This window comes from Thalassophryne amazonica, chromosome 16 (genome assembly GCF_902500255.1).
Source record: "Thalassophryne amazonica chromosome 16, fThaAma1.1, whole genome shotgun sequence".
Lineage (NCBI taxonomy): Eukaryota > Metazoa > Chordata > Actinopteri > Batrachoidiformes > Batrachoididae > Thalassophryne > Thalassophryne amazonica.
In genome coordinates, this window is record NC_047118.1 from 65,440,879 (window position 1) to 65,467,874 (window position 26,996).

General features: G+C 42.5%; 1 protein-coding gene across 2 annotated transcripts in view; it reads right to left on the reverse strand.

Moving 5' to 3' along the window:
• The window catches only part of LOC117527919 (cytohesin-3), a 111,744-nt gene that overhangs the window by 15,420 nt on the left and 69,328 nt on the right, over nt 1-26,996 (reverse strand). For both annotated transcript variants that reach the window (XM_034190425.1, XM_034190424.1), the window contains 7 exons: nt 21,502-21,568; nt 21,123-21,241; nt 20,448-20,528; nt 19,095-19,207; nt 16,133-16,281; nt 7,886-7,997; nt 665-741 (listed from right to left, as the gene is read on the reverse strand). In XM_034190425.1, coding sequence (XP_034046316.1) covers nt 665-741; nt 7,886-7,997; nt 16,133-16,281; nt 19,095-19,207; nt 20,448-20,528; nt 21,123-21,241; nt 21,502-21,568 — 718 coding nt within the window. The remainder of the gene's footprint in view (nt 1-664; nt 742-7,885; nt 7,998-16,132; nt 16,282-19,094; nt 19,208-20,447; nt 20,529-21,122; nt 21,242-21,501; nt 21,569-26,996) is intronic.

The following is a 26,996-nucleotide window of genomic DNA, read 5'->3' on the forward strand; positions in this document are numbered from 1 at the left end:
CTCTCACCTGAGGCTAGATCTGCTCCTGATATAATTCATTAATTCTTAAAAATAAATAATAATAATAATAATAATAATAATAATATTTTTAATTTCTGCTTCATATGCTAAGGAACTTTTTCAATGAGCCAGAATCCACATCTAGGTCCAGAACAACACCAGAATTTAGTGGTTACATTTCTGAGCAGACAGCATTATTGGATCGGCGTTCGACTAGTAATATGTGGAGCGGGTTCGATTCCAGGTCCTGGAGCCAGCTGTAAATGGGCACCAGGGTTAGCTGGGGAAGGAACTTATGAAGGACTGGTGTCATGAAAAAGAGGGGTCATGAACTCTCATCCGCTTCCGGCTACAGAATACAGGAAGAAGCACCGGCACCAATGGGCCTCAGGGCCTGTGAAGGACTTACATCATCTTTTTTCTCAAGACAAGCCAGATCAACCCTGCAAGTGACATGAAGATCAACTGTGTCATTATTATGAGAAGGAATTTGTCAATTTCCTCAGATCCACCAACATTTAGGGGCATAAACAGACACCATGACCAATTTTAAATTTCTGTGTTCTACACAAATCAGATCAAGTATTTGCAATAGTTAGGATTCATGACTGACAATAAACAGGTAAAAACCACTTTGGTGAGGTCAATGTGGGCGGAGACTCACTGTTGTGTATTCAAAGTAGTAGAGGCAGTTGTCGGTCAGGATGAACCACCTTCTCTTCCAGGTTTTCACTCGCCCCCCTGTGGGGAACAGCACAAAAGAGTCACACAAAGGTCACAGGAAACTACAGTAGGGATGTAACAATTCTCCATGACGGGGAGCAGCGTCCAATCAAGGCGTGCCGGAATTTTCACTGCAGACTGACAAACGAGAGCATGCTATAATTAACATTTTATATCCAAGTAAAAAAAGAATACTTTATAATGCATCTGCTTCTTTGGGTTTGTTCATGTCGTCCTTATTGTAATTCAGTGCTCATGTAATAACGGCTCTCTCTCATGAATTAATGACACGTTTGGTGTTTAAAATCAAAAGTGGATGAAAAAGTAATGTGCCCCTCAGACTAAATGCTTGAGTTTCTTCATGTACATAATGGATGTGATGCTTAAATAAAGAGCAGTGATGAGCTGTTGTTGCTGTCATTAGGTTTTTTGTAAACAGATCTTTTTTCTCTTTCTAGCATGAGTACAGTGCAGCTCAGTGTGAAACTCTGTTTTGTTTTCCACTGCAGCAAGTGAACACACCGCCAGTAATTACACTCACATCAATCACACTGCAGTTTTATTGCTAAAACTAAAATTTTGACTTTTGACTGCTATGACCTTGACCTCTGATAAAGCAAATCCATTATGGGCAATTCTGAGAATGATCGTCATCCACATATGAAGTTTGGTGGAAATCAGCCTTGGGACCTGGGAGGTGCAATTGGAACCAACAGACAGACAAATGTTTACGTAAACGTATGATCAAGAAACCTGCAGGTCCTTTCGACAAAGAGCAATTTTGACCAAACATTGGGAACATGGCAGGAAGAAATTCACTTGTATTATTCGCCTGAAATTGTTTAAACCTCTGGGGGGCTCTGAGGACCCTATGGGGAATCAATTGGAAAATCCAACTTACCATGAACACACAGCCCCCAAAGATTGTTTGCACCAAATTTCAGAGAAATTCTATCAACATTTTTCCAGAAAATCATCAGACAGCAGACCACATGCCAATCTTGGTCTAGGCCAGCATAGATTACAAAAATAACTGGTAACAGGAAAAATACTGGGACTCACTATGAGCACTTTTATTGACCTACCCTAGCCGAAAGACAATGTCTGATTATGAAAGCTGATATGTTTTTCCACCCAACATAATGAGTTACCAAATTATCATCTTTTAAGCAAATGGGACATATGTATAAGACACCAAATGAAAGCTGTCTTTATATAGAATCGGCTACATTTTGAAGATTGTGCACAGCTTTACTGTGTCAGATCAGAGGGTAGGATTCCTTCATACAAACCCCCCTGTCGAAGATTGTAATGACATACTCTTGACCTACTTCATGTTTGGCCTCTTCTATTACTCACATTGTTTGACAGCTTTGTTTTCTGTAATATGGAGGTTAATGACAGGGTAGAAATCCAATGTCGTATGTCATAGTGACTCCCAGTGTTTTTACTGTTGCCAGTTTTTGTAACCTAGACATCTTAAGCTAATGATACCACATTTTTAGGGTTGTTGGGGGGGATGCATGTGGGACCATGCTGACTCATGGCATAATGACATTAGTCCAATGGACTTTTAGTCCAAAGGACTAAAAAAATGACTTAAATATTGACTAAAGCAGATGATAGATGATTACAGAGTTTAACTTTTCATTTTTACAAGAAACAGGATAAAAACATGAAGGGACTTAAACAGAGGGAAGCACATGGAGCCTGATTTGAACTTAATGGGGCCCCCTAAAGGGACCCAGTCTGGCCAGTGATGCCAGAGCTCATGGGTTTTAGCCTTGTGGTTAGACAGCCTGCCTTCCATCCAGGAGATTATGAGTTTGCACCCCGAGAGGGGAAACAACGCAGAGCTAAAACCTGCAGGAACACATGCACACACATCAAATCACAGCAGGGTCACCACCAAAGCTCAACAGAATGGTTAAAAACAAAAAAACCTCCCAAAAAACCCAAATGTCCAACAATTTTTCTCTGTGTCGTGTTGGTGTAAAACATCGGGAGGAAGTTTTACTTTGCGAGCAGGCAGATGTCAAAACAATGGAATGCGAACAAACATTCTCATGGAGTCCTTTGAGTTTCCTCTCAATAACTGTCCCTTTCTGCAGCCTTTCCTTCCTGTGTTTACAGCTCCCAAAACGAACCTCCGTCAGCCGCACCAAATTATAAAAACTTCAACTTTCCTTATACTCCAATAGACTCTGGCTATTGAATTAGCGTGGCCAAATTTCCGCTCTGCACAGGGAGAGATTTACTTAAAAATACATTTCTTCCCCCACATCCTGCAGGGTTTAAGAGTGGAATTAAAAAAATTACAGAGGGGACTGGTGTGAGAAATGGCTCTAGGGAGGAGCCGTGCCATGACGTGATGTTCGTTAAATCTGTAAGAAGCAACGAGGCTATTTGCATTCACGCTCGGTGAGTTTGCGGAGAACGCTGAGATGTTACATGGAGTCACAAGAATGTGTAAGTCAAAGCCAGGTGTGCAAACACAGCCATAAAACCAGACACCTGCAGTGAGCGCTCAGTTAACAGGCAAAGTGCAGCCATGAAGGTTTTCAGCTTCAATAACTAACTGCAGGGGCACTCGGGGCGCGACTCTGCCAACAGACCGCCATCAGGTTTTTGTGATGTCATAAGGTAAAAATGTTGAAGAAAGGAAAACCAACAACAAAGTTTAATCAAGTATTACCCTTAAATTTACAATGAAAAACAGAACAAAAAAAATCTGTTTTGTGTTAAATTGCATTTATTTTTTATCTTTCACAATTGGATGTAAAAGTTTTAGCACCCCTGGGAAAATTAGGAGACATTTTTATTTTTTATCATTGCAAATAAAAGCTAAAAAAGTGGAACGCAATCACATTAAATAGACAAAATTATATCATCCCATTTTGATTTCACTGATTAACAGAACTCCAAGTGATGTTCAATTAGTTGAATATGTTATCACATCATTCAACATCTTGTTGAAAGCAAAGTGGCAAAAATATTATCCTATTTATCTATGTATACAAGACGCAGTAAATCCAAAACCTCTGCCAAGGTGGCTGCCATTACAATAAATCAATCAATCGATCAAAATTGTGGCCTCTTAATTTTCGTTTTGGTTTGGCTTTGAATCATAAGTCTTTTTCAAGATATAAGCAACTATTTTGATGTGCTGAATGAAGGTCATCTGGAGGTCGGGGTCAAAGGGTCAGATGCACAGCAACATACCTTCTCTTGACCTCTGACCTTTGGTACCCAGATCATTTTTGTATCCCTTGCAGCCTCAGAGGAGAAGCATGAACAAGATCCTCAAAGTTGCACACCTGAATGCCCTAAATAAAGGTAATTTTAAAAGGTCAAACACAACAGCTGTCTGGGCAGAGTTAAGAATATAAGATGTCATGATGGATCCAAAAGATCCTGTGATCCTGTGCAGCAGAAACTAAGATCAGATCACTTCGGGGTTTTTTTTCTTTTCTATTAAAGTTCTATTTTCTGGTTTACCGCAGTCCAGCATTAGGGGTTTCCAACTGGGTGAAAATGCTGCTGCCAGACTTTTGACAGGAAGCAGAAAGTTTAACCACATTACACCCATTTTGGCGTCTCTTCACTGGTTTCCTTTCTGTCAGATCAGATTTTAAGTTTCTGCTATTAACCTATAAAATTATTCACAGACTAGAACCTCCCTACTTAGCTGACCTAATGAAACCCTACGTACCAGCCCGGACTCTGCATGCTCAGGGCGCAGGACTACTTTTTGTGCCTAGGGTGAATTAAAAAAAAAATCTGTGGGCCACAGAGCTTTCTCTTATCATACACCCGTTTTGTGTAATGATCTCCCTGTGGCGATAAAACAGTGTGATTCTGTAGAGACTTTTAAATCCAGACTTAAGACGCATTTATTCACCCTTTCGTATGCTTAGCATACTGGCATGGTGTGGTACTACGCTTCCTATCCTTGTAAATTAATTTTATTAGTAATGGAACAGGTCTCGGCCTTATCATTATCTAAATTCTGGGTCTGTTAGTGAAACTTAGGGCTAGCAGCCAGCGATCACCTTAGAATTTACTTTGCTTTCCTGTCTATTTACAGCTGATGAATTATAAACAAATTATATAAAAAATATTAATAATAATAATTAAAAAACATATTTGAATGCGCACATGCCCAAATGTGCTCATGCTGGTTTTTGCTAGGAACAATTATACAGATAAATTATTTAACCAAGAAGCAGCCCCTATCACGCACCACGCCTCCAACCTGATGCGCATTTGCACACCACACATGATTTTAACATTGATGGAATGAAATTGTTTCCTATTAACAAAAACAAACTCATCATGTGATGAGTGTGTGCAGTTTATGTGTCCTTTCCTTTCCTTCATTTTCCTTTATATAGCACCAAATCACAACAGAGTTGCCTCAAGGCGCTTCACACAGGTAAGGTCTAAACTTACCAACCCCCAGAGCAACAGTGGTAAGGAAAAACTCCCTCTGAGGAAGAAACCTCAAGCAGACCAGACTCAAAGGGGTGACCCTCTGCTTGGGCCATGCTACAAACATAAATTACAGAAATAATTCACAGAACAATTCACAGACGAATATACAAGAATTGCTGTTGGTGCACAGGACAGGAGGGTCGCCAACACAAACACAACTCCCATCTCTGGATGGAGCTGTACCTTAAACAGAGAAAAAACAGAATCAGGCATCAGAAAGACCAAAAATACTGTATAATTTGCCAGCATTAATCAACAAGAAAAACAGAAGAAATACTAAGGTGATCGCCGGCAGCTAGCCCTAAGCTTCACTAAAAGACCCACAATTTAGGTGTAGTTGAGGCAGTGACCCACTCCAATTACTAATAACATGAATTAAAAGAGTAAAAAGCGTAAAACAAAACTGTACCAGTATGCTAGCCATATGAAAGGGAAAATAAGTGCGTCTTAAGTCTGGACTTGAAAGTCTCCACAGAATCTGATTGTTTTATTGATGCAGGGAGATCATTTCACAGAACAGGGGCACGATAAGAGAAAGCTCTATGACCTGCAGACTTCTTATTCACCCTAGGAACACAAAGTAGTCCTGCATCCTGAGAACGTAAAGCCCGGGCAGGTATGTAAGGTTTAATTAGGTCAGCTAGGTAGGGAGGTGCCAGTCCATGTTGGAAACCATTCGTAAGATTCAGACGGCTTTCAGTGGCTTTTCAGTCGAGTGAGTATCCGAGAAATTGTTTAACAGCTGGGCATGTTCCAACTTGTCCTGTGAGACTTCCAACACGGAGGTGTTGTTTGTCCCGCACCATGAGCGGCTGCGTCCCAACGCACGAATCCGTCCGCACGTCTTTCATTACAAAATCTCCTTTAACAGTGGAATGTGCTGATAAAGTGCTGATCCCCACCTCTTCTGAAACTTCTCTGCTAGTCACACGACGTCCTGCATCAACAGAGCCTTAAATTTGGAAGTGATCTGCTCGTTCCAGCCTGTCGATGGCCGCTCGGGGCGCGGTTTGCCCTCCGCCGCCGTGGGCCATTTTTAATCCAGTTTTAATGGTCCTTAATCCATGTGATACCGATAGAATCTTCACCGAAAGCCATCTGAATCTTCCAAATGGTTTCCATCTGGCTGTCTGGCAGAGTTTCTGAAAAACTTTTCATGGAACAAAGCGGCAGTCGCTCCGCCATTCCTAAACAATAAAAATCTGACGAGGGAGGTGGACCAGTGCTCACTCAAAGCCTGCCCACAGGCGAATGACGCAAACGACAGGCGTGAAAAAACTCACGCATGCGCACGAAGGTTCAAGCTTGTCTGATGCAAGCGCACAATTCAAATCCATATAGTTTTTGAAAAAATAAAAAGGTCAGATACTTTTCTAACAGACCTCGTATGACTGAGTATCATCTGCATAGCAGTGAAAGGTAATCCCAAAACGCCGTGATATGTGCCCAAGGGGTGCTATATAAAGGGAGACATAAACTTCACACATATAAATGTGTGCAGTTAACAGCTCCGATTACATTTGAGAAAGTAGCTCTCGCTGCAAAATGGGCTGTAATGTTGGAATATACCTGGATGAGATTCAGATGACTGCGTTCCACACAGCTGGCATGGCTCAGTGCAAGGTTGACTGGCACACTCCTGACCGATCAGCCAGCTCATGCTGGAATGCCCCTGATGCCAGGATGCACAGTGTGGTCAGCACTTGTGTGGGAACAAACAACCCCTTGCTCGTCAGCGTATTGCGCTCTGGGCCAGCCACAGTTCTGTGTGCAACTTGGTAATCGAAATCGGTTTATGAGCCAATTATCGTAATTTGCAAGTAAATCCTCGCATTCCCTGAGTACATGCTCACGTCTGATTGCACCACTTGCAAGGTGCTTTAACAACGCTAATGCAGCCATTGTTGGTGCCATTTTACACATCACTTTGCGCATGCTTTTATATCCATCCATATAATTGCAAACACATGGGTGTGTTAAATGCTCATCACTGTGTCACTCTGATGACTTCTTGTTTTCACACTATTAACGGTTCCCAGCATCACCTTTACATGTCCACAGTTGAAACCATAGATTCAGAAACGTGCGTACGCCAGCCAGGATTTTTGCATGCTGCACCGCACATTTCCACTGTCATTTCACTTTTGATACATCTGAACATTGGCATGGAGACGGACGTACGTCATATTTTTCTGTGTAAGCACACTTTGTACATCAGGCCCCTGGATACTGATTCATTTGACCACATTATACGTTTCCACTGTGTGACAGTTTGACAGATGCCTCAGAGCCCAGAGAATTTGAATCCTACTTCTGGACAAGGTTAACAGAAGGCTTTTTTTTTTTTTTTTTTCAAAAGTAATTTTTTATGTGGCATTTGTGAATGTAAGTCCATATTGTAGTGATTGACATAGGTTTACCAACAAACATCAGGTGTGCAGTCGTTCAGCTGCACCAACCCGTATAAAAGTGGGAAAAGAGAAAGTTTTTTTTTTTATTTGCTTTCACATTTAAATATAACACCTCACCACTGAGTGTGATTTACATTAACGTCTACAGCAGCTCTGACACAACACAAATGCAGCTGCAGAGAGAGAGAGAGAGAGAGAGAAGTGCAAAACTCACCAAATAAAGTCATGTAGAATGTTGGAATGTGATGCACACTAACCTAATTTGAGCAGCCAGCCCTCTCTGTCTGGGTTGAAGAAGGTGTGCGTCAGGTCATTCCCATCATCCTCTGGGATCTTAAAGGGTTCGCTTTTGATACTGTCATATAAATTCTGGAATATGAAAAAAAAACACAACACTTAGGGCAAATACTTCACTCGTCTCCATCTCCAAATATCATCACTGCTGATTAACGGCGCGTGAAGCAACAGCGGGTGATTGAACTTCAGACACTACAGATACCATAACCTCAATGAATCAAGGAGATGATTTAGGAAGGAAAAAACCTGACTTTGGCGCTGAGTGCATCACAAAGTGTTTTGAAATGAAGCCAAGTGCAGTTTGTCCATAGCCCACTTGCTTTTATGTCCTTTTCGTTGAGAGATCAGAGATGAACATTAGCATCAGCATCTGCAGAAAATAAAAAACCTCACTCTGCTGAGCTGCAAAATAAAAATGGTAAATGGACTGCATTTATATTGCGCTTTTCAGTGGTGGGCACAGCTAACCAAAACGTTAGCTTCAATAACAGATAAATAGCTAAGTAAAAAGTTATCTTTTATAAAGCTAAACCGATAAACCACCCAAAAATTTATTGGAAGCTACAGCTGATAACTTCCAGTATTGTCTCCGGTACACTTACAACTACTAAGAAGCTGATTTTGAGTTTTAACACCATGATCGCTTCTGGTAGCATCTAAGGCGACCACAGACCCAGTGCGCCCTGCCCACTGCTGGAAGCTCCTATTTACTACATAGCTACACATCAAGGAGCAGCAAAGCTCAACTCTCTACTCAGTAACAGCACCGCCGTGAGGTGGAGGTCTTGGAAAATAAAGCAGTGTTAACTTATGGGTTTGAGTTATAAATAAAATTAATACCGATAGAATAACTCCATTAATGTCAATTCTGTCATTTGTACCAAGTTAAAATATAACATATATCTTTTAATGTTAAATAATGCACTAATTCTGAAGTTTGTAGCAAACACAGACAGATGCAAAAGGGATTAAGGGCAAAAAGGGGCCTCCGCTAACACTGATTGGTTGACTCATTCTATGTAAAATCCAGCACATTGTCATGTGTGTGTTGGTGTTTACATATAAATGTGCTTTTGTAAAATATGCCATTTTTTATTTGTAAAAAAAGGCATTTGCAAAAAAAAAAGGCAAGTTGTAATTAGATAACCCGTCTGATATAACCGGTGCCAAAATAAATAGAACACTGCTGTATACTGGTGCCCAGATGCTCAGTACTTAGGGCAAATACTACCATGAACACTACTGGCCAGTAGATGGCAGTAGAGACCGTGAAAACTTGCCAAAACAAAATTCCAGATAATCCATACGTTTAAGATGCGTTGAATTTAATAAATGCAAACTGAATTTCAGACATCTTATACATATTACTCTGGAACAAAGACAACAGACAGTGTTTGACATAAGCAGGACTCTAATAGCAAACAGGAATCAACTGCAATGATTTCAATTGAAAATAATGCAGAAGCAACCTGAGCTTCTTCTGGCATTTTTACATAAAACAAACACAATAACAACGTCTATAAACCCAGAAAATATATTCACAAGAGTTTTAGGCACAATATACAAAGGGTTTAATGCTGTTGTCCGTGTGGGGCCTGATCAGAGCTTCTCAAATGCATTTCTTCTGTCGTGAATGTACTGAGATTACCCATAATGCACTGGGCACAGCATGCCCACACTAAAACCTTCAAAATTAGTGCATTACTTTAAAACTAAAACATATATGTGATATTTTCACTTTATAAAACTTCAGACATGACATTAATTTAAATAACTTGTCTGAAATTAGTGTTTATTTGTGCTGCCACAGCACAAATAAACTGACAGGATTCTGTCTTTTTAAATTAGACCAAAAAAAATAGAAGATCACAAGAACTGAAGCAGCCTTGACAGTTTATGAATGTCAATATAACTCATTTCTTTAGGCTTCTACCTTTTTTTAAGCACTGGATGCTCTTCCTGATATTACTATAATATTGCACAAAAGCTGTGTAGAAATAATTTTTTGTCCCATTTGTGTTCCCAGCAGTCATTGGATGAGAGACCTCCGATCTAAGTGCCAACTACAATACAAATATGAAGTGCATACAATGAGCCATCACTGAGACCTAGCTCTGTACAGGCTGCTAGATAAACCAGTGAGTGGTTCTAGTATCTCCCATATGAGTCTCTCAACTAGAGAAGGATAAGAGACCATCTGGGTACAAAGATCCAACACAAACTGGCCCTGCTTGACAAAGTAATTACTTAGTCACCCAAGCAACCAAATCTATTGATAATTGGTTCTGGGTGTCTCGTCATGAGTGCCAAAACCACAGACTCTGATTTCTACCAGAATAATTCTGCAGGAGAATGTCAGCTCATCAGTCAATGACCTGACATTCCCGCTGAGATGGATTATAGAGCAAGGCAACAATCAATGGCAAAACAGGAAGTTTAAAGGAGTCACACCATGATGATGGATAGAGCAAAAGGATTAGCTATGTTTTTAAATATTTTGTGCTTTGGCAAAATCATGTAATTTGTCGGCCTACTGTGGATTTGGGCCTCCGATAGACAGATGACATTACGTTTTACTGGCAACAGAGAAAGCTGCATTTAGCAGAAGGATTTTCTCAGTTTCAACACATATTTGTGTGCTGAGGGAATCCTGATTTTAGTGGGGTTTACGGTGGTCTGAAAACATGACATCGTATTTTGTCACTGTTCGTATGCTGTGCAGAATCTGCCGGGTGCACTGAGGTACAGATAAAAAAAAACAAACAAAGATTTAAAACCACACAGCACTGTCTTTTCTTCAGTTCTCTCTCCACTCATGCTGAATACACATCCCATGCCAGAGCTTTGGCCAATCAGAAGCCCAGTATAAAAGACCGAACGGCCGCAGGATATAAATTCATGAGTATCGCAAAAGTAAATAACAAGTAGAGTACAAAACGGTAAACAAACATGCAGCCAGCAGGAAAGCTCTCCACCCGATGTCTGCTTAAAGTTTTGAGCACGCAGAAAACTTTTTGACTGACACGGTGGACATCAACTGACAAAAAACTCGTTTTACGGATGGGGAAAGGACTTTTGTCGAACAAAAGTGAACACAATTTGATATCTGAAATTAGAACTGGCTCTTCATATCTTTTCTTGATCTGTCATGTATGACACGGGTTTAAAAAAATGAAGCTTAGGGTGTGATCATCACATTGTATAAAAAAGGGGGGGATTTTATATTCACTCCATTTTGTCTTTAAGGAAAGGCATCAGAAGGCTAATGCAAACCCTGCGAGTTCTGCACACTGAAATACTTCCATGTCTGATGGTAATAGTCCCACCAAGTTTGATGAAAATCCATCCAGTTGGTTATCTTCTTCACAGACAGACACCCACACACAAGACCGATTGCAATATCCTGCTTCGCTGGCGTGCAGGGTAAAAACATGAGGATAGTCTTCAAATGGACTCAAAATGAAGTATGTTGTCTTCGATATTGTGGTAAATTATGCACGCATAAGTTGAGGAAGAGTCACTCAACTGTGTGAAACAGAACCTCCTTTATCTCTGTCGATGAGCAGACATACATTGCGAGAACAAAACATTACAGGACGGGCGGGTGAATAATAACTGAACAACGAAAAAGAACAGTCCTCCCATAAAACCCGCATCACTTCCTAGGGTGTCTCCTGGTGGCCCAATCACTGCATTACAGCATGTTCACAACACTTCTCCCTCCTTAAATTTCAACTTCCCCCCTTGGAGGCAATAACATGGACAACATTGCACCTGACATAAATATAACTTCCACCATACTCAACAACAGAAAATATATAGCCAGGCTAACACACAAACATTCCCACTTTACATGCTCTAACACAGCGTCAGACTCTCAGGAGGTTTCCTCACATGCTGCGACTTCCGCACCACCTCTGGAGATCCTGCAGGTGCAGCTGGTATGCGTGATTAAGTTGCAACTGGTGTGAGGGAGTGGCATGTTGTCTGGGCCTCAGTGTTAGGGACACTCTTCCTCAGTCCGTCTCTGCAAGATCCACTTCCTTGGTTGGTGGTCCCACTGAACGCTCAGTGGACCTGTCTGTCTCAGGCACACATGGTCTTGGTGTCTACGGAACGTACGCCCATCAGACAGTCTGACGACATAAGACACTGTCCGGCTCTGCTTGAGAATCACCCCAGGTAGCCACTGCTGAGGGCTGCTACTGCTGAAGTTTCTCACATAAACACAGTATTTGGGTTTAGGGGTCTTTCGCGGGCATGTTGATCATGTTGCTCTGTTTTTCCTGCTTTCCCACCACTTTCCTTTTCATGTCCGGACGAAGCAGGTCCAGTCTTGCTCTAGGCCTCCTCCCCATCAGCACCTCTGCTGCTGTGTGTCCAGTTGTGGTCTGTGGTGTGAGGCAATATTTGAACAGGAACTGTGAAAGCTGTGTGCTGAGCAAGTCTCCTGTCATTCTCTTCAGGTCCTCCTTCACAGTCTGCACAGTCCTCTCTGCCAAACCATTTGAGGCTTGGTGACAAGGAGCTGTCTGAATGTGCTGAATTCCATTCTGTTGTATAAATTCACTGAACAGCTCGCTGGTGAAAGTCGGGCCATAATCAGTGACCAGTGTGTCGGGCAACCCGTGGACAGCAAACACTTGCCTGAGGTTGTTAACTGTTGTTGGGGCTGTGATGCTGCTCATGATGTGGGCCTCAATCCATTTCGAGTGTGCGTCCACCATTATGAGAAACATGTGTCCTTCAAAAGGGCCAGCAAAGTCCAAATGTAACCGCTACCAAGGGCAGACTGGCCACTCCCATGGGTGCAAAGGAGCAGACTGAGGCATATTCTGATAGGTCTGACACTGTGTGCATGTCTTCACCTTGATTTCTAACTCCTGATCCAGTCCCGGCCACCAGACATAGGATCTTGCCAGGCTTTTCATTCGAGATGCACCTGGATGAGTCTCATGTAATTCCTCCACAACCTGTCAACGGCCTGGTGGAGGCACAACAACCCTTGCCCCTCAAAAGATACAGCCGTCTTGCAGAGTCAGTTCAGTTTGTCTTTTAGCATAAGGCCAGCCTTGTAAGAGGAAAAGCTCGACTCGGGACAAAACAGGGTCCCTCTCTGCCTACTGCCTGATCTGGGATGCTTTTAACAGTGTCTCTGTCAGCCTTTCCATTGAAAACACAGTCTCTGCAGGCACATAGGTAACGACAGGTGTTTCCGGCAAAGGCAGCCAGCTTAGGGCACCAGCATTGGTGTTATCTTTACCTGCTCTGTACACTATAGAATACTGGTAAGCTGACAGCATGAGCGCCCAGCGCTGTATCTTGGCTGAAGCCAGCGGTGGAATGCATTTGTTTTCATTGAACAGACTCACGAGCGGTTTATGGTCTGTGTGGATTTTCAAAACACGACCATAGAGGTACTGATGAAAATGTTTGACAGCAAAAACTATGGCCAGACCTTCTTTGTCGAGCTGTGAATATCCCTTTTCTGCTGCCATCAGGGTACGTGAAGCAAAACCGACAAGTTTATCGGATCCGTCCTCCATCAAATGTGAAAGGACCTATGTCCTTATTTGGGACGTAGTGAACCAGAACTGTCTGAGTGGAGACGCTCTTTCACATTTTTAAAACCTTCCTCCTGCTCAGTACACCACTGCCATTTCATGTCATTGTGAAGCACCTTGTACCGCGGGGCTAAGACCATGGAGCGGTCATGCAGGAATTTCCCATAATAATTTACAAAGCCCAAAAATGAACTGAGTTCAGCCACTCACTTAGGACTTGGAGCCTGTTTAATAGCTCTCACCTTCTCTTCCACTGAGCAGAGTCCTTCAGCTGGAAACCTATGCCCCAGATACGTCACACGTGAAGCAAGAAACACACATTTGCTTCACTTTAATTTAGCCCTTCTTCCAAAAACCTCCTCAACACCTGCTCCAAATTGGACAGATGCTCTGCCTCTGTGGCCCCTGTGATCAAAATATCATCCAGGTACACTGCTACATGGGGAATCCCTTGCAGAAGCGTGTCCATAGTTGGTTGGAAAATGGATGGGCTGGATGCCACCCCAAACACCAGGCGATTGTATTTGAACAGCCCCTTGTGTATGTTGATGGTGACGTACTCTTTCGACTCCTTGTCCAGCAGCAGCTGCTGATAAGCCTAACTCATGTCCAACTTTGTGAAAAGCTTACCCCCTGCCAGGGTTGCGAACCAGTCCTCTATGCGTGGCAACGGGTACTCCTCCAGCTTGGAGACTTGATTGACCGTAAGCTTGTAGTCCCCACATATCTGTACAGTTTTGTCCTCTTTTAAACTGGAACAATGGGGGCTGCCCACCTTGAAAACTGGACAGGCGCAATTATGCCCAGCTTCTGCAGCCGCTCCAGTTCTTCTTCAACTTTGCCTTTCATGGCCTTGGCCACCACCAACCTGACGGTTGCCTTCTGACCCTCTGCTGATACGAAAACATACAGCACCCCCAGGTGCAGAATGGGCTGGCCTGTATAAGTTCTGAGTTTGAAGTTTGATGGTCTGAGGGGAGGCCGGTTAAACCCCCACGTCCATCTGTAGGTCTCCTCACTGATGACCGATGCAGTAGCCCCTGAATCAATTTCAAACTTACTGTCCTTCTCATCGACAGTGAGGGTGGCATAATAGGGATCTGGGGGTTCATCGTCTGTTTCCACCCTAAACATGTTATATGAGCATTCAGCCTCTTCCTCTAGATGGTGTGTGGCTGCCTGTGACTGATTAGATTTTCCCAGCCCCAGCTTCCCCCTCCCTCTTGACCCTCTACACGTTTTAGCTAAATGTTCCTTTTTGCTACAGGTATGGCAAACCGTGTCTTTAAATTTACAGTCATTAGCATAGTGTGCCCCTCCACACCGGAAACATTCAACACGCTTGGCCTGCTTGCCAGTGTCTTTCTTGACTTGGTGCACTGCTGTTATCTGTGCTCCTCCATTTCCTTTTTGGATATATCTTTAGCATTATTAGCAGCCATCTCCATACCTTGGGAAATCTCCAGGGATTTCTTGAACATCAAAGGTGGAGTTTCCCCCAGCAGGCGGCGCTGAATGGCATCATTATTGATACCACATACCAGTCTGTCTTGGAGCATATCATCCAACACAGTCCCAAAGTCACAATGCTCTGACAGCTGCCGTAACTCGGCAACAAAGTTGGATACAGACTGGCCTTGCTTCCTGAAATGGCTATGGAACTTGAACCTCTGGACTATCACAGGTTTTGGATTGTGGTGGTTCCCCACAAGTGTGACCAGTTCATCATACGGGATTTCCCATGGTTTCCGCGGTGTTGACAAGTTCCTTATCAGCTTATAAGTCTTTGCTCCACACGCACTCTGGAGAATAGAGCGCTTTTTAGCCTCGTCTGTAATCCCGTTGGCAGAGAAAAAGTGTCCCAACCTTTCCTCGTACTCAGTCCAGTCCTTGTTCCCCTCCACGAATTCACAGACAGTCCCGTATGTCGCCATCTGCATGAAAACTCCGCTCCACGGCAGCTCCTCTGCTGCCACCGGCGCTTGTTGTCGCTCCTCGCACCGCTCACTACGACCTGTGTCCTCCGACTGGCGCTGTCCGTCTGTGGCCTTGCTGCTCCTCAACAGCCACCTAGCTCGCTAGCTAGCACACTTAGCCTAGCCACGCTAACAACAAAACAAAACGCTCCCGCCAACAAGGCCGCAAACCAGTCACCAAAAATATGCGGTAACTTATGCACGCATAAGGAACAAAGTCACTCAACCGTGTGAAACAGAACCTCCGTTATCTCTGTGTCGATGAGCAGACATACACTGCGGGAGCAAAACATCACAGAACGGGCAGGTGAATAATAACTGAACAACAAAAAAGAACAGTCCTCCCATAAAACCCGCATCCCTTCCTAGAGTGCCTCCTGGTGGCCCAAGCACTGCATTACAGCATGCTCACAACAAATATACTCAAGTACTCTACTGTGTACTCAGTATGTGAAGCAGGAACCCCCAGAGATCCTGCTCAGGAGAGTTCACTGTAAAGACACACACACACACACACACACACACACACACACACACACACACACACACACACACACACACACACACACACACACACACACACACACACACAAAATGTGTGTGTGTTTCCAAAAAGGTTGTTTCAGAACCATTACCTTCGTGTTTAACACTAAGTGGGTGTTCTCACCCTGAGTAGCTCCTCTGGGAGGTCTCCGCCCTCGTTGATCCCTTTGTTCATGGACAGGAAGCGCTCCACGGGGGGTTTGTCTCTGACATTAGGATTGTGAAGGCTGGTGTTCAGCATAATGATGGCAAACGACAAGACGTAACAGGTGTCTGTGGACGTAATTACGCAAAACGTTACTTTAAAGCACAAAACACAGCGAGGACAGTATGGCCCGACAACACGTTCTCCTGATCACAGTTAATGGCATAATTCAAAATGTGGTCTTTCAGATTGATTAAAAGGTGTGATGACATCCATTTAAGTAGGAAAGTATAAAAAGAAAACATAAATAATGAACATAAAAAACATGCTTGTTTTTGTACAATACATTAAAGTTACAGTGTGGACGATTCAGCATCATCTAGTGGTGAGGCTGACAACAGCATTATACTGTCGCTGGGTGGCAGGTCTTTAAGAAATTATACAGAGAAAACAAAAGCTGTTTTTTTGGATTGCTCTGATGCATCAAATTAATTCAATTTTAATTAGTTCATCCTTATATAATTTTTAAATTGGGAGATTGTTTTATCTGTTTAAACTATTAAACTATCGGTTTCTTTATTCACTCTGCACTGATTTTTTGTTGTTGTTGTTGGTTTTCCATGATTTAGATATCTATATTGGTTGCATATGCTCATAATGCACCCATCTTACATTATTTTAGTCTGTATTTAATTGAGATACAGAAGAAAATGATTTGAAAACATTCTGATCATGCACAGGCATTATATATATACACTCAACAAAAATATAAACGCAACACTTTTGGTTTTGCTCCCATTTTGTATGCGATGAACTCAAAGATCTAAAACTTTTTCCACATATACAATATCACCATTTCTCTCAAATATTGTTCACAAACCAGTCTAAATCTGTGATAGTGAGCACTTCTCCTTTGCTGAGATAATCCATCCCACCTCACAGGTGTGCCATATCAAGATGCTGATTAGACACCATGATTAGTGCACAAGTGTGCCTTAGACTGTCCACAATAAAAGGCCACTCTGAAAGATGCAGTTTTATCACACAGCACAATGCCACAGATGTCGCAAGATTTGAGGGAGCGTGCAATTGGCATGCTGACAGCAGGAATGTCAACCAGAGCTGTTGCTCGTGTATTGAATGTTCATTTCTCTACCATAAGCCGTCTCCAAAGGCGTTTCAGAGAATTTGGCAGTACATCCAACCAGCCTCACAACCGCAGACCACGTGTAACCACACCAGCCCAGGACCTCCACATCCAGCATGTTCACCTCCAAGATCGTCTGAGACCAGCCACTCGGACAGTTGCTGGAACAATCGGTTTGCATAACCAAAGAATTTCTGCACAAACTGTCAGAAACTGTCTCAGGGAAGCTCATCTGCATGCTCGCCGTCCTCATCGGGGTCTCGACCTGACTCCAGTTCGTCGTCGTAACCGATTTGAGTGGGCAAATGCTCACATTCGCTGCCGTTTGGCACGTTGGTGAGGTGTTCTCTTCACGGATGATGCGAAGGAGATGTGTTGCACTGCATGAGGCAAATGGTGGTCACACCAGATACTGACTGGTATCCCCCCCCCAATAAAACAAAACTGCACCTTTCAGAGTGGCCTTTTATTGTGGGCAGTCTAAGGCACACCTGTGCACTAATCATGGTGTCTAATCAGCATCTTGGTATGGCACACCTGTGAGGTGGGATGGATTATCTCAGCAAAGGAGAAGTGCTCACTATCACAGATTTCGACTGGTTTGTGAACAATATTTGAGGGAAATGGTGATATTGTGTATGTGGAAAAAGTTTTAGATCTTTGAGTTCATCTCATACAAAATGGGAGCAAAACCAAAAGTGTTGCGTTTATATTTTTGTTGAGTATATATAGTGGTGTACAGTAGCTCTGCGGGAGCACCCCCAATTTCGTTGTACCCACCCCATACAATAACAATAAAGACTATTCTATTCTATATATTTAAATAATGTAAAGTCATGCTTCTTTTTTTTTACAGTGTGCATTTTCCACTGTACATCCAAATATGGCACCAAACTGCACACTGGGTGTTCACATTCATATATGAAACTATGCTACACACTGTACATTCAAATGTAGCACCACTTTGAACATTACCTGGTCAAATCTGGCACCACATTGAATAATGTAAAGTCATGCTTCTTTTTTAATTCCAGTGTGCATTTTACACTGTACATCCAAATTTGGCACCATGTTGCACAATGCCAATGTAGAAATGTGCAGTGTGCAGTATGGTGGTGGGATTACGCATCTTGACAAACTTGACTTTAATTTGTGTTTACAAACACTGACAGCTGACAAAAACAACTATTCCTGATCTGTGATCAACTAAGACACGCTTTTCTTTGTGAAATCTGAATCATACGTTCACACGCGAGGAGCGACTGCAATGTGACTGAACTCATTTATTATCATGGTATTAAATTGGACAGCTCATCACTTCTGATTACTGACACAGCAGTCCATCAGTGGATTTATAACCTGTCAACAAACAAGACAAATTCATCAACAGACACATGCATGTCTAGAACAAAATCTAAGACAATGTTACACTTTGTGTGTTGCGCTGCATCACATTCATACTCAAGACCAAGCTGTCACCCGTTTCCCCCTCTACACTTGCATGGTTTCCATAGCAACAGCACATTGTGTGCACCAAGCTGAAACAGCACCAACTGCTACTATTGACCAGTGATCAATTTCACTGGGAACTAGTCAGCAAGTTGCTGCCCGTGCTGGAAAACCGAGCCATCCTCGTGTGGACCCTCCAGGTTGTGAGAGGATATTTCACAGAGTTATGATGAGTCGTGCTAAAGATTTATACAGTCTGACACAAGTCCAGCTGGATAATGAGAAAACAGGCATTGATCTGAGGCAGGGGTGGCCCGGTTGACCCGGTGTGTGGATGTGTGGTACCTGTGGACTGGAAGACGCCGGGATTGCACTGACAGTATCTCGAAGCGAAGGCCTCCATCATACGATCAATCTTCTGAGCTTCACCGGGAAGTCTGAAGCTCCACAGAAACTGCCTGCAACAGCAGAAAGAGATAGAGACAATATAATGACATATTATGAAATATGAACACAAATCCAGGCCTGAGAAAGGCCAGAGCTTACAGTATTTCAGTGGAGCAGCTTATGTAGATTTTTTTTTTTTTTAAACGTACGAGCAGCAGAATTTTATTGGCATGTGGTGCCTAAAGGAGCGTACTGACATAGTGTCAGGGTGTGTGGTACGCGGACTCCACAGGCGAAGACAGGAAGGCGGTGCAGAAGGTCATAATCACTGCCCAAAACACCATTGGCTGCCCTCTGCCCAGCCTGGAAACCATCGCCACATCCTGCTGGCTGAGGAGAACTAAAGCCATCGCAGGAGACCCCACACACCCTGCCCACCCCCTGTTTGACCTGTTGCCCTCCAGAAGATGCTACAGGTCAACAAAGTCCCACACCAGTAGGCAGACAAACAGCTTCATCCCCTGGACCATACGTACTGCAAACAACCATATATATATATATATATATATATATATATATATATATATATATATATATATATATAGAGAGAGAGAGAGAGAGAGAGAGAGAGAGAGAGAGAGAGAGAGAGAGAGAATGTTTTGTGGTGTATCAGATGACTTGTTTTTCGTTTTTGTAGTATACAGTAGCTCTGCAGGAGCACCCTCAATTTTGTTGTAACCTCCCCTCACCCAATACAATGATAATAAAGACTATTCTGTTCTATTTTATAAAAACTATTTGGTAATGACTATTTTTTACTGATTCATGGGATCAAGTCCAAATATAGAAAATCTGGCTCATTTACACCCCCCCCCCCCCCCAAAAAAAATGCTACTTAATTTCAAACTAAATTCCACAACATTATGGAAATTAAACATAAAGAACAAAGTTATGGTTTGTTTTATTAACAAAAAAGGAAAGCGTATGACACAGTGTGATAAATCTATAGAGCGAAAACTGAGCCACATGAAGGAAGTGAGTGAGGGAAGCCACCAAACACAAGTCTGAAGGTGTAACCAGCTGCAGCGGCTGTGATTGTAGAGGCTGTGCATGCATACAACAGGTTTTGATGCTTCTCCATGCTTTCTTAGAAAGAAAACAGGAAATCTAGGCTCAACTCTCTTACATGCATTTGGTCAAAGTCCACCAGAAAGATGGGGCTGATGATCACATGACCTCACCCCTCAACCATCAATGCCCAGTGGCAGTAATAACAAGCATTAAAAAAGGAAGGAAGCAGTAAGAGCTCACCTTAAGGCTTGTACGAGGTTGAGGTCTGCAAATTCATTAAGTTCCACAAATGCCTGGAGGACTTTAATGTTGAAGTCGTCCCTGGAGGAAAGGATGGACACATTTCAACTCCTGACACTCACTGAGTAGACACTGAGGTCTCTCTCTCACACACACACACACACACACACACACACACACACACACACACACACACACACACACACACACACACACACACACACACACACACACACACACACACACACACACACACACACACACACATCATGAGATAAGTAGCCTAGGGCTATAAAGTTCTACATTTTGGGGTAGAGTTAAGCCCTGCAGTAAAATGACAGCTCCACTTTCAGTCAGCACTCGACTGCGACACTCCAGTGAGTGCAAAACTCACCCCCCACAGTGACACTACATCAGTGGGGCAACCTGGGTCTCAATTAGTTTTTAAGATATTTGTTAACAGATACACACAGATTCAAAAATATAAGCCCATCAATGAGTGTTGGCAGGATTAATAAACTGTCTGAACCAGCAGCGTGAAAATTAGTCATCTCTATTGACTTCAATAAGAACCACATGTCCACACAGTTACTGGCATGGTCTCCTGGTGCTGTTCTGCAATATAAATCCAGAGCAGGCCTCATGCCAGGGTCTGACCCAGACTGGAGAACTCACCGTTCCCCTAAATAGTCCCCGATGACTGTTTTGTTGAGCCCTTCTCCTTTGTACAGGAACTGTGCAATGTCCTCGGGAGTGTTCTGGAGAAGATCGTTCTCCAAGAGAAACTGGATGCCCTGTGACAACACACACACACACACACACACACACACACACACACACACACACACACACACACACACACACACACACACACACACACACACACACACACACACACACACACACACACACACACACACACACACACACACACACACACCAGCTGCCTGTTTTAGGCCATTATATTCACATCAGCTTTATGCCTGCGGAGTGGCTGCCAGGATATTTTAAGATTCTGTGCGGGATTCCGACAGACAAGACAACAATTCCACACCTTTTTGGGGTCCATGTTGAACTTCTTTCTTCCCATCGCAATTTGTTTGTTTCTTTGTGTGACTTTGCTGCAGCAGAGAAACAGACATAACATCATGTGAGGTTGAAGACAAAGGGTGTGGTGTTATCAGCACCATGCTGTATTTGTTCTGAAGCCTGTTCATCTCCCCTGGCTTTGTTTACTACTACTATGCTTTTTTTACTACTCTAAACTCAGTTTGTAGACCAAATATGATGGCCATGAAGTGCAAAACAAAAATTATAAGCAGAAACATTAACGTAACAGAAAAGACAAGAATAAATAAATGAAAATCTTATTTTCATAAATCACAATGCAAGGCAACAATTCAGAAAACAGAGTGTAACTCAGTTTGTAGACTTAATAAGGTGGCCAGGAAGTGCACAGCAACATTTCAGAAAACTCAATGTCATCTCCTAAGTGGCTTTTACGCAACTGAGAGCTCAACATTTCAGGAATAAATAAATAAATAAATAAGGAACAAAACTTTTTTAGCTTGCTAGCACAGCCCTGGTCCTCTGTGTAGAATGAGATGACTCACGCTCACAAGCTACCTAGCAGTAATAAGTCCCTCTTGAGGTTATGGAAGTCTGTGAAAATTGGTCCCACACACTCAGGGATGTCTTTTCCAGCCTTCATGCACCACCTTCTGTTTATCTCACTCTGTGGAGGTCATGAAGGTGAGTCTGCACTGCACAATGTGTTTAAAATGGACAGAAAGTTTGCTCTAAGCATCCTGACATTCCCATTTCCAACTGCCAGGGAGATAAACAAAAGGTGAAGATATCCACACTTTGTTGGAGGAACGTCCAGGAAACTCAGATGTCAGTTTCAATGTTAAACGTTGTGACATTCTTAATGTGTTTCTACCACACAAACATGCAAAAAGCCACATGATATTTCACCCTGCAGCTATTCGGAAGAATATTTGCATTCGTCCTCCAGGGAAACTGCTAACCTGTCTGTGTGATTGTGCATGTTTCCTGCACGTTTTGTGTGCCAAAAATAGACCAAATATCTTTTCCAGCTGTTCCTTAGACACACACACACACACACACAGACCCCTCACTCTACCTCAAACACCAATCAAATGAAAGCATCTGAATGTGGTTTGTTTGGATAGTATTTAGTTGAGGCACCGTCCTCAAACAAAGGTGGATTAACATGCACACACACAAAATGACAGCAAAGAGGCGGCCAATGGAATCAATGAGGCGCAAAGGATAAAAGAAGACATAAAAAAATAAGCTTTTATCCAGATGGACACATGGACAAAAATAAAGTTTGCTGTGAAGGTGTAATTATGCCACTTGCAGCATGGCAGACTGGACCTCCATGATGGTGCATCACAAGGTCAAGCAACTCCCAGATTTCAGGACTTTGCACAAGTGGCTCTTGTGTGCAATGAACCTATGAAGATTTTAAGACTGTTGTTTTTATGTTGTCAAACATTCATTCATTTTTATACCGGTTCACTCCGATTAAGGGTCACGGGGGCTGGAGCCTAGCACAGCAGTCATTGGGTGAGAGGTAGGGTACACCCTGGACAGGATGCCAGTCCACTGCAGGACCACATAGAGAATGGAACACTATACTGTTTCTCAAAATTTGATACGATACATTGGACGCCCAATATTCAATGCGCATCACGATGTCAATACATTTTTGTGCTTAATACTGCTTCTATCGGTTTTATTTGGATGCATTCATAAATTATAGTGTATGGTGTTGGTGCGTAACCCAGCTTTATAATACTTTAGTTATACTGCTTAATGTGTGTTCTATTAGCATTCTCTCTTGCCCATTTTCACCTTTACTCTATCCCAAACTGACATCACACCCTGAATGTCTTTCTGATAAGATTACGAACCCTAAGAGCCTAGATCATTTTCATATTTATGACTTTCCTAGCCCCAACTGACCTGTTTTTAAAAGCTAGAACTCCATACACACCCAATTATGCCCTAGTTTAGACATTGTTTTAAAAAAGATACTGCTTCACATCCCACTTTAGTTATGCAGAAAAGTTACATTAACATATTTTTATATGGCTCATCAATTCCAAAACTATCATAAAACGTAGGCACAGAGAAATACTAACTGAACATTTTAGTTGCTAAAAATGATAATTAATATTATTATTATTATAGTATAGTAAAGTCGTAGTAAATGAGAAAATGTCTTCAAAAGTGGACGTTTATTCCAAGTGTGTTGTGTGTGTGTGTGTGTCATCTTTCCATCTGGATAAGCCCCTGGCTTGCAGTCTGAGCAGGAAGAATGAAGAACTTGTGTATTTATGAGGAAAGCCTGACCTGATTGACATGTAAGCAAGCTTTATCTTCTGCATCCTCAGAAACAGACTGTGTTTTATGTTTTTTTTTAAACTCACAGCTGGTTTGCTGCTGTTCTCTGTTTTTAGCTTCTGCTTTAGCCATGCTAACACGGCCAGAGGATGTGCACAGACTTTGAAAGCAAAGCAAAGCTTAAATATGTCTGTAAAACTCAATGCTGCTCTTTTTCATTTTGTCTGTTGGGGTTCGGTCTGGGCCTGGGTTATTGTTTCTGTGTTTTATGTGAGTTGTCACCTGTCATGTCTGTTCCCCATGGGGTTTGGAATTCTTGTGTGTGTGTGTTTGTGGGGTGGGGGGGTGGGGGGGATTGGGAGTCTAAATGTGTGCCTGCTCCCTTTTCCTTTATAAATCATTGGTTGTCTCAGTTTTCAGAAATTTCAGTTAAATATATCATACGAGGTCTGTCAATAAAGTATAGGTCCTTTTTATTTTTTTCAAAAACTATATGGATTTCATTCATATGTTTTTACGTCAGACATGCTTGAACCCTCGTGCGCATGCGTGAGTTTTTCCACGCCTGTCGGTGACATCATTCGCCTTTGAGCACTCCTTGTGGGAGGAGTCGTCCAGCCCCTCGTCGGAATTCCTTTGTCTGAGAAGTTGCTGAGAGACTGGCGCTTTGTTTGATCAAACTTTTTTCTAAACCTGTGAGACACATCGAAGTGGACACGGTTTGAAAAATTAAGCTGGTTTTCGGTGAAAATTTTAACAGCTGATGAGAGATTTTGAGGTGATACTGTCGCTTTAAGGACTTCCCACGGTGCGAGACGTCGTGCAGCGCTCTCAGGCGCCATCGTCAGCCTGTTTCAAGCTGAAAACCTCAACATTTCAGGCTCTATTGATCCAGGACGTCGTGAGAGAACAGAGAAGTTTCAGAAGAAGTCGGTTTCAGCATTTTATCCGGATATTCCACTGTTAAAGGAGGTTTTTTTAATGTCAGCCTGTTTCAGCTTGAAACAGGCTGACGACGGCGCCTGGGAGTGCTGCACGACGTCTCGCTCCGTGGGAAGTCCTTAAAGCGACAGTATCACCTCAAAATCTCTCATCAGCCGTTAAAATTTTCACCGAAAACAAGCTTAATTTTTCGAACCGTGTCCACTTCGATGTGTCTCACAGGTTTAGAAAAAATTTTGATCAAACAAAGCACCAGTCTCTCAGCAACTTCTCAGACAAAGGAATTCCGACGAGGGGCTGGACGACTCCTCCCACAAGGAGTGCTCACAGGCTAATGACGTCACCGACAGGCGTGGAAAAACTCACGCATGCGCACGAGGGTTCAAGCATGTCTGACGTAAAAACATATGAATGAAATCCATATAGTTTTTGAAAAAAATAAAAAGGACCTATACTTTATTGACAGCCCTCGTATAGCAGACGAACACACTGATATTTGAGAAGTGAAATGAAGTTTCTAGTATTTACAGAAAGTGTGTAATAATTATTTAAACAAAATTGGGCAGGTGCATAAATGTGAATGCATTTAGCACTAATTATTGGAACACAAAATTGGTTTGGTAATCTCATTGACCCTTGACCTCCATACACAGGTGAATCCAATCATGAGAAAGGGTATTTAAGGTTGTCATTTGCAAATGTTTCTCTTCTTTGCATCTCTTCTAATGAGTGGCAGCATGGGACCCTCTAAACAACTGTCAAACGACCTGAAAACAAGGATTGTTCAACATCATGGTTTAGAGGAAGGATACAAAAAGCTATCTCAGAGATTTCAGCAGTCAGTTTCCACTGTGAGGAACATAGTGAGGAAATGGAAGACCACAGGCACAGTACTAGCTAAGGCCCAAAGTGGCAGGCCAAGAAAAATCTCAGATAATCTTAAAGCGAAGGATGGTCAGAACAGTCATAGTCAACCCACAGACCTGCTCCAAAGACCTACAACATGATCTTGCTGCAGTCTCTGTGCATCGTTCAACTATACAGCGCACTTTGCATAAGGAGATGCTGTAATGCAGAGGAAGCCTTTTCTGCATACACGCCACAAACAGAGTCCCTTGAGGTATGCTAAAGCACATCTAGACAAGCCAGCTTCATTTTGGAATAAGGTGCTGTGGACTGATGAATCTAAAATTGAGTTATTTGGACATAAGGGGCGGTATGCATGGTGGAAAAAGAACACAGCATTCCAAGAAAAACACTTGCTACATACAGTAAAATTTGGAGGTGGTTCCATATGCTGTGGGGCTCTGTGGCCAGTGCAGGTACTGGGAATCTTGTTAAAGTTGAGGGTCACATGGATTCCAGTCAATATCAGCAGATTCTTGAGAACAATGTTCAAGAATCAGTGACAAAGTTGAAGTTGCGCCGGGGCTGGATCTTTCAACAAGACAACGACCCTAAACACTGCTCAAAAGCTACTAAAGCATTCATGCAGAGGAACAAGTACAATGTTCTGGAATGGCCATCTCAGTCCCCAGACCTGAATATTATTGAAAATCTGTGGTGTGATTTTAAGCGGGCTGTCCATGCTCGAAAACCAACAAACCTGAGATGTTTTGTAAAGAAGAATGGTCCAAAATACCTTCAACCAGAATCCAGACTCTCATTAGAAGCTATAGGAAGCATTTAGAGGCTGTTATTTCTGCAAAAGGATGATCTACTAAATATTGATGTATTTTTTCTGTTGGGGTGCCCAAATTTATGCACCTGCCTAATTTTGTTTAAAGAATTACTGCACACTTTCTATAAATCTGATAAACTTCATTTCACTTCTCAAATATGACTGTGTTTGTCTGCTGTATGATATATTTAACTAAAACTGCTGATTCAAACAACCAATGATTTATAAAGGAAAATCATGTAAATCACCAGGGGTGCCCAAACTTTTACATACAACTGTATATCGAAAATATGGAGACAGGATTCCCAGTATGTGTACTGAACGAACTTATACTACGATAATACCGTGATCCAGTATAGACCCCTAATATAGACACATTCACACCCATACGCATTCCCATAGTCAATTTAAAGTTTCCAGTTCGCCTAACCTGCATGTCTTTGGAAGTGGGAGGAAGCCTGAACACCTGGAGAGAAACCACCTGAACAAAGAGAGAACATGCAAACTCCTCACAGAAAGGCCCCATGTGGAACGCGATGCCATGGACTTCT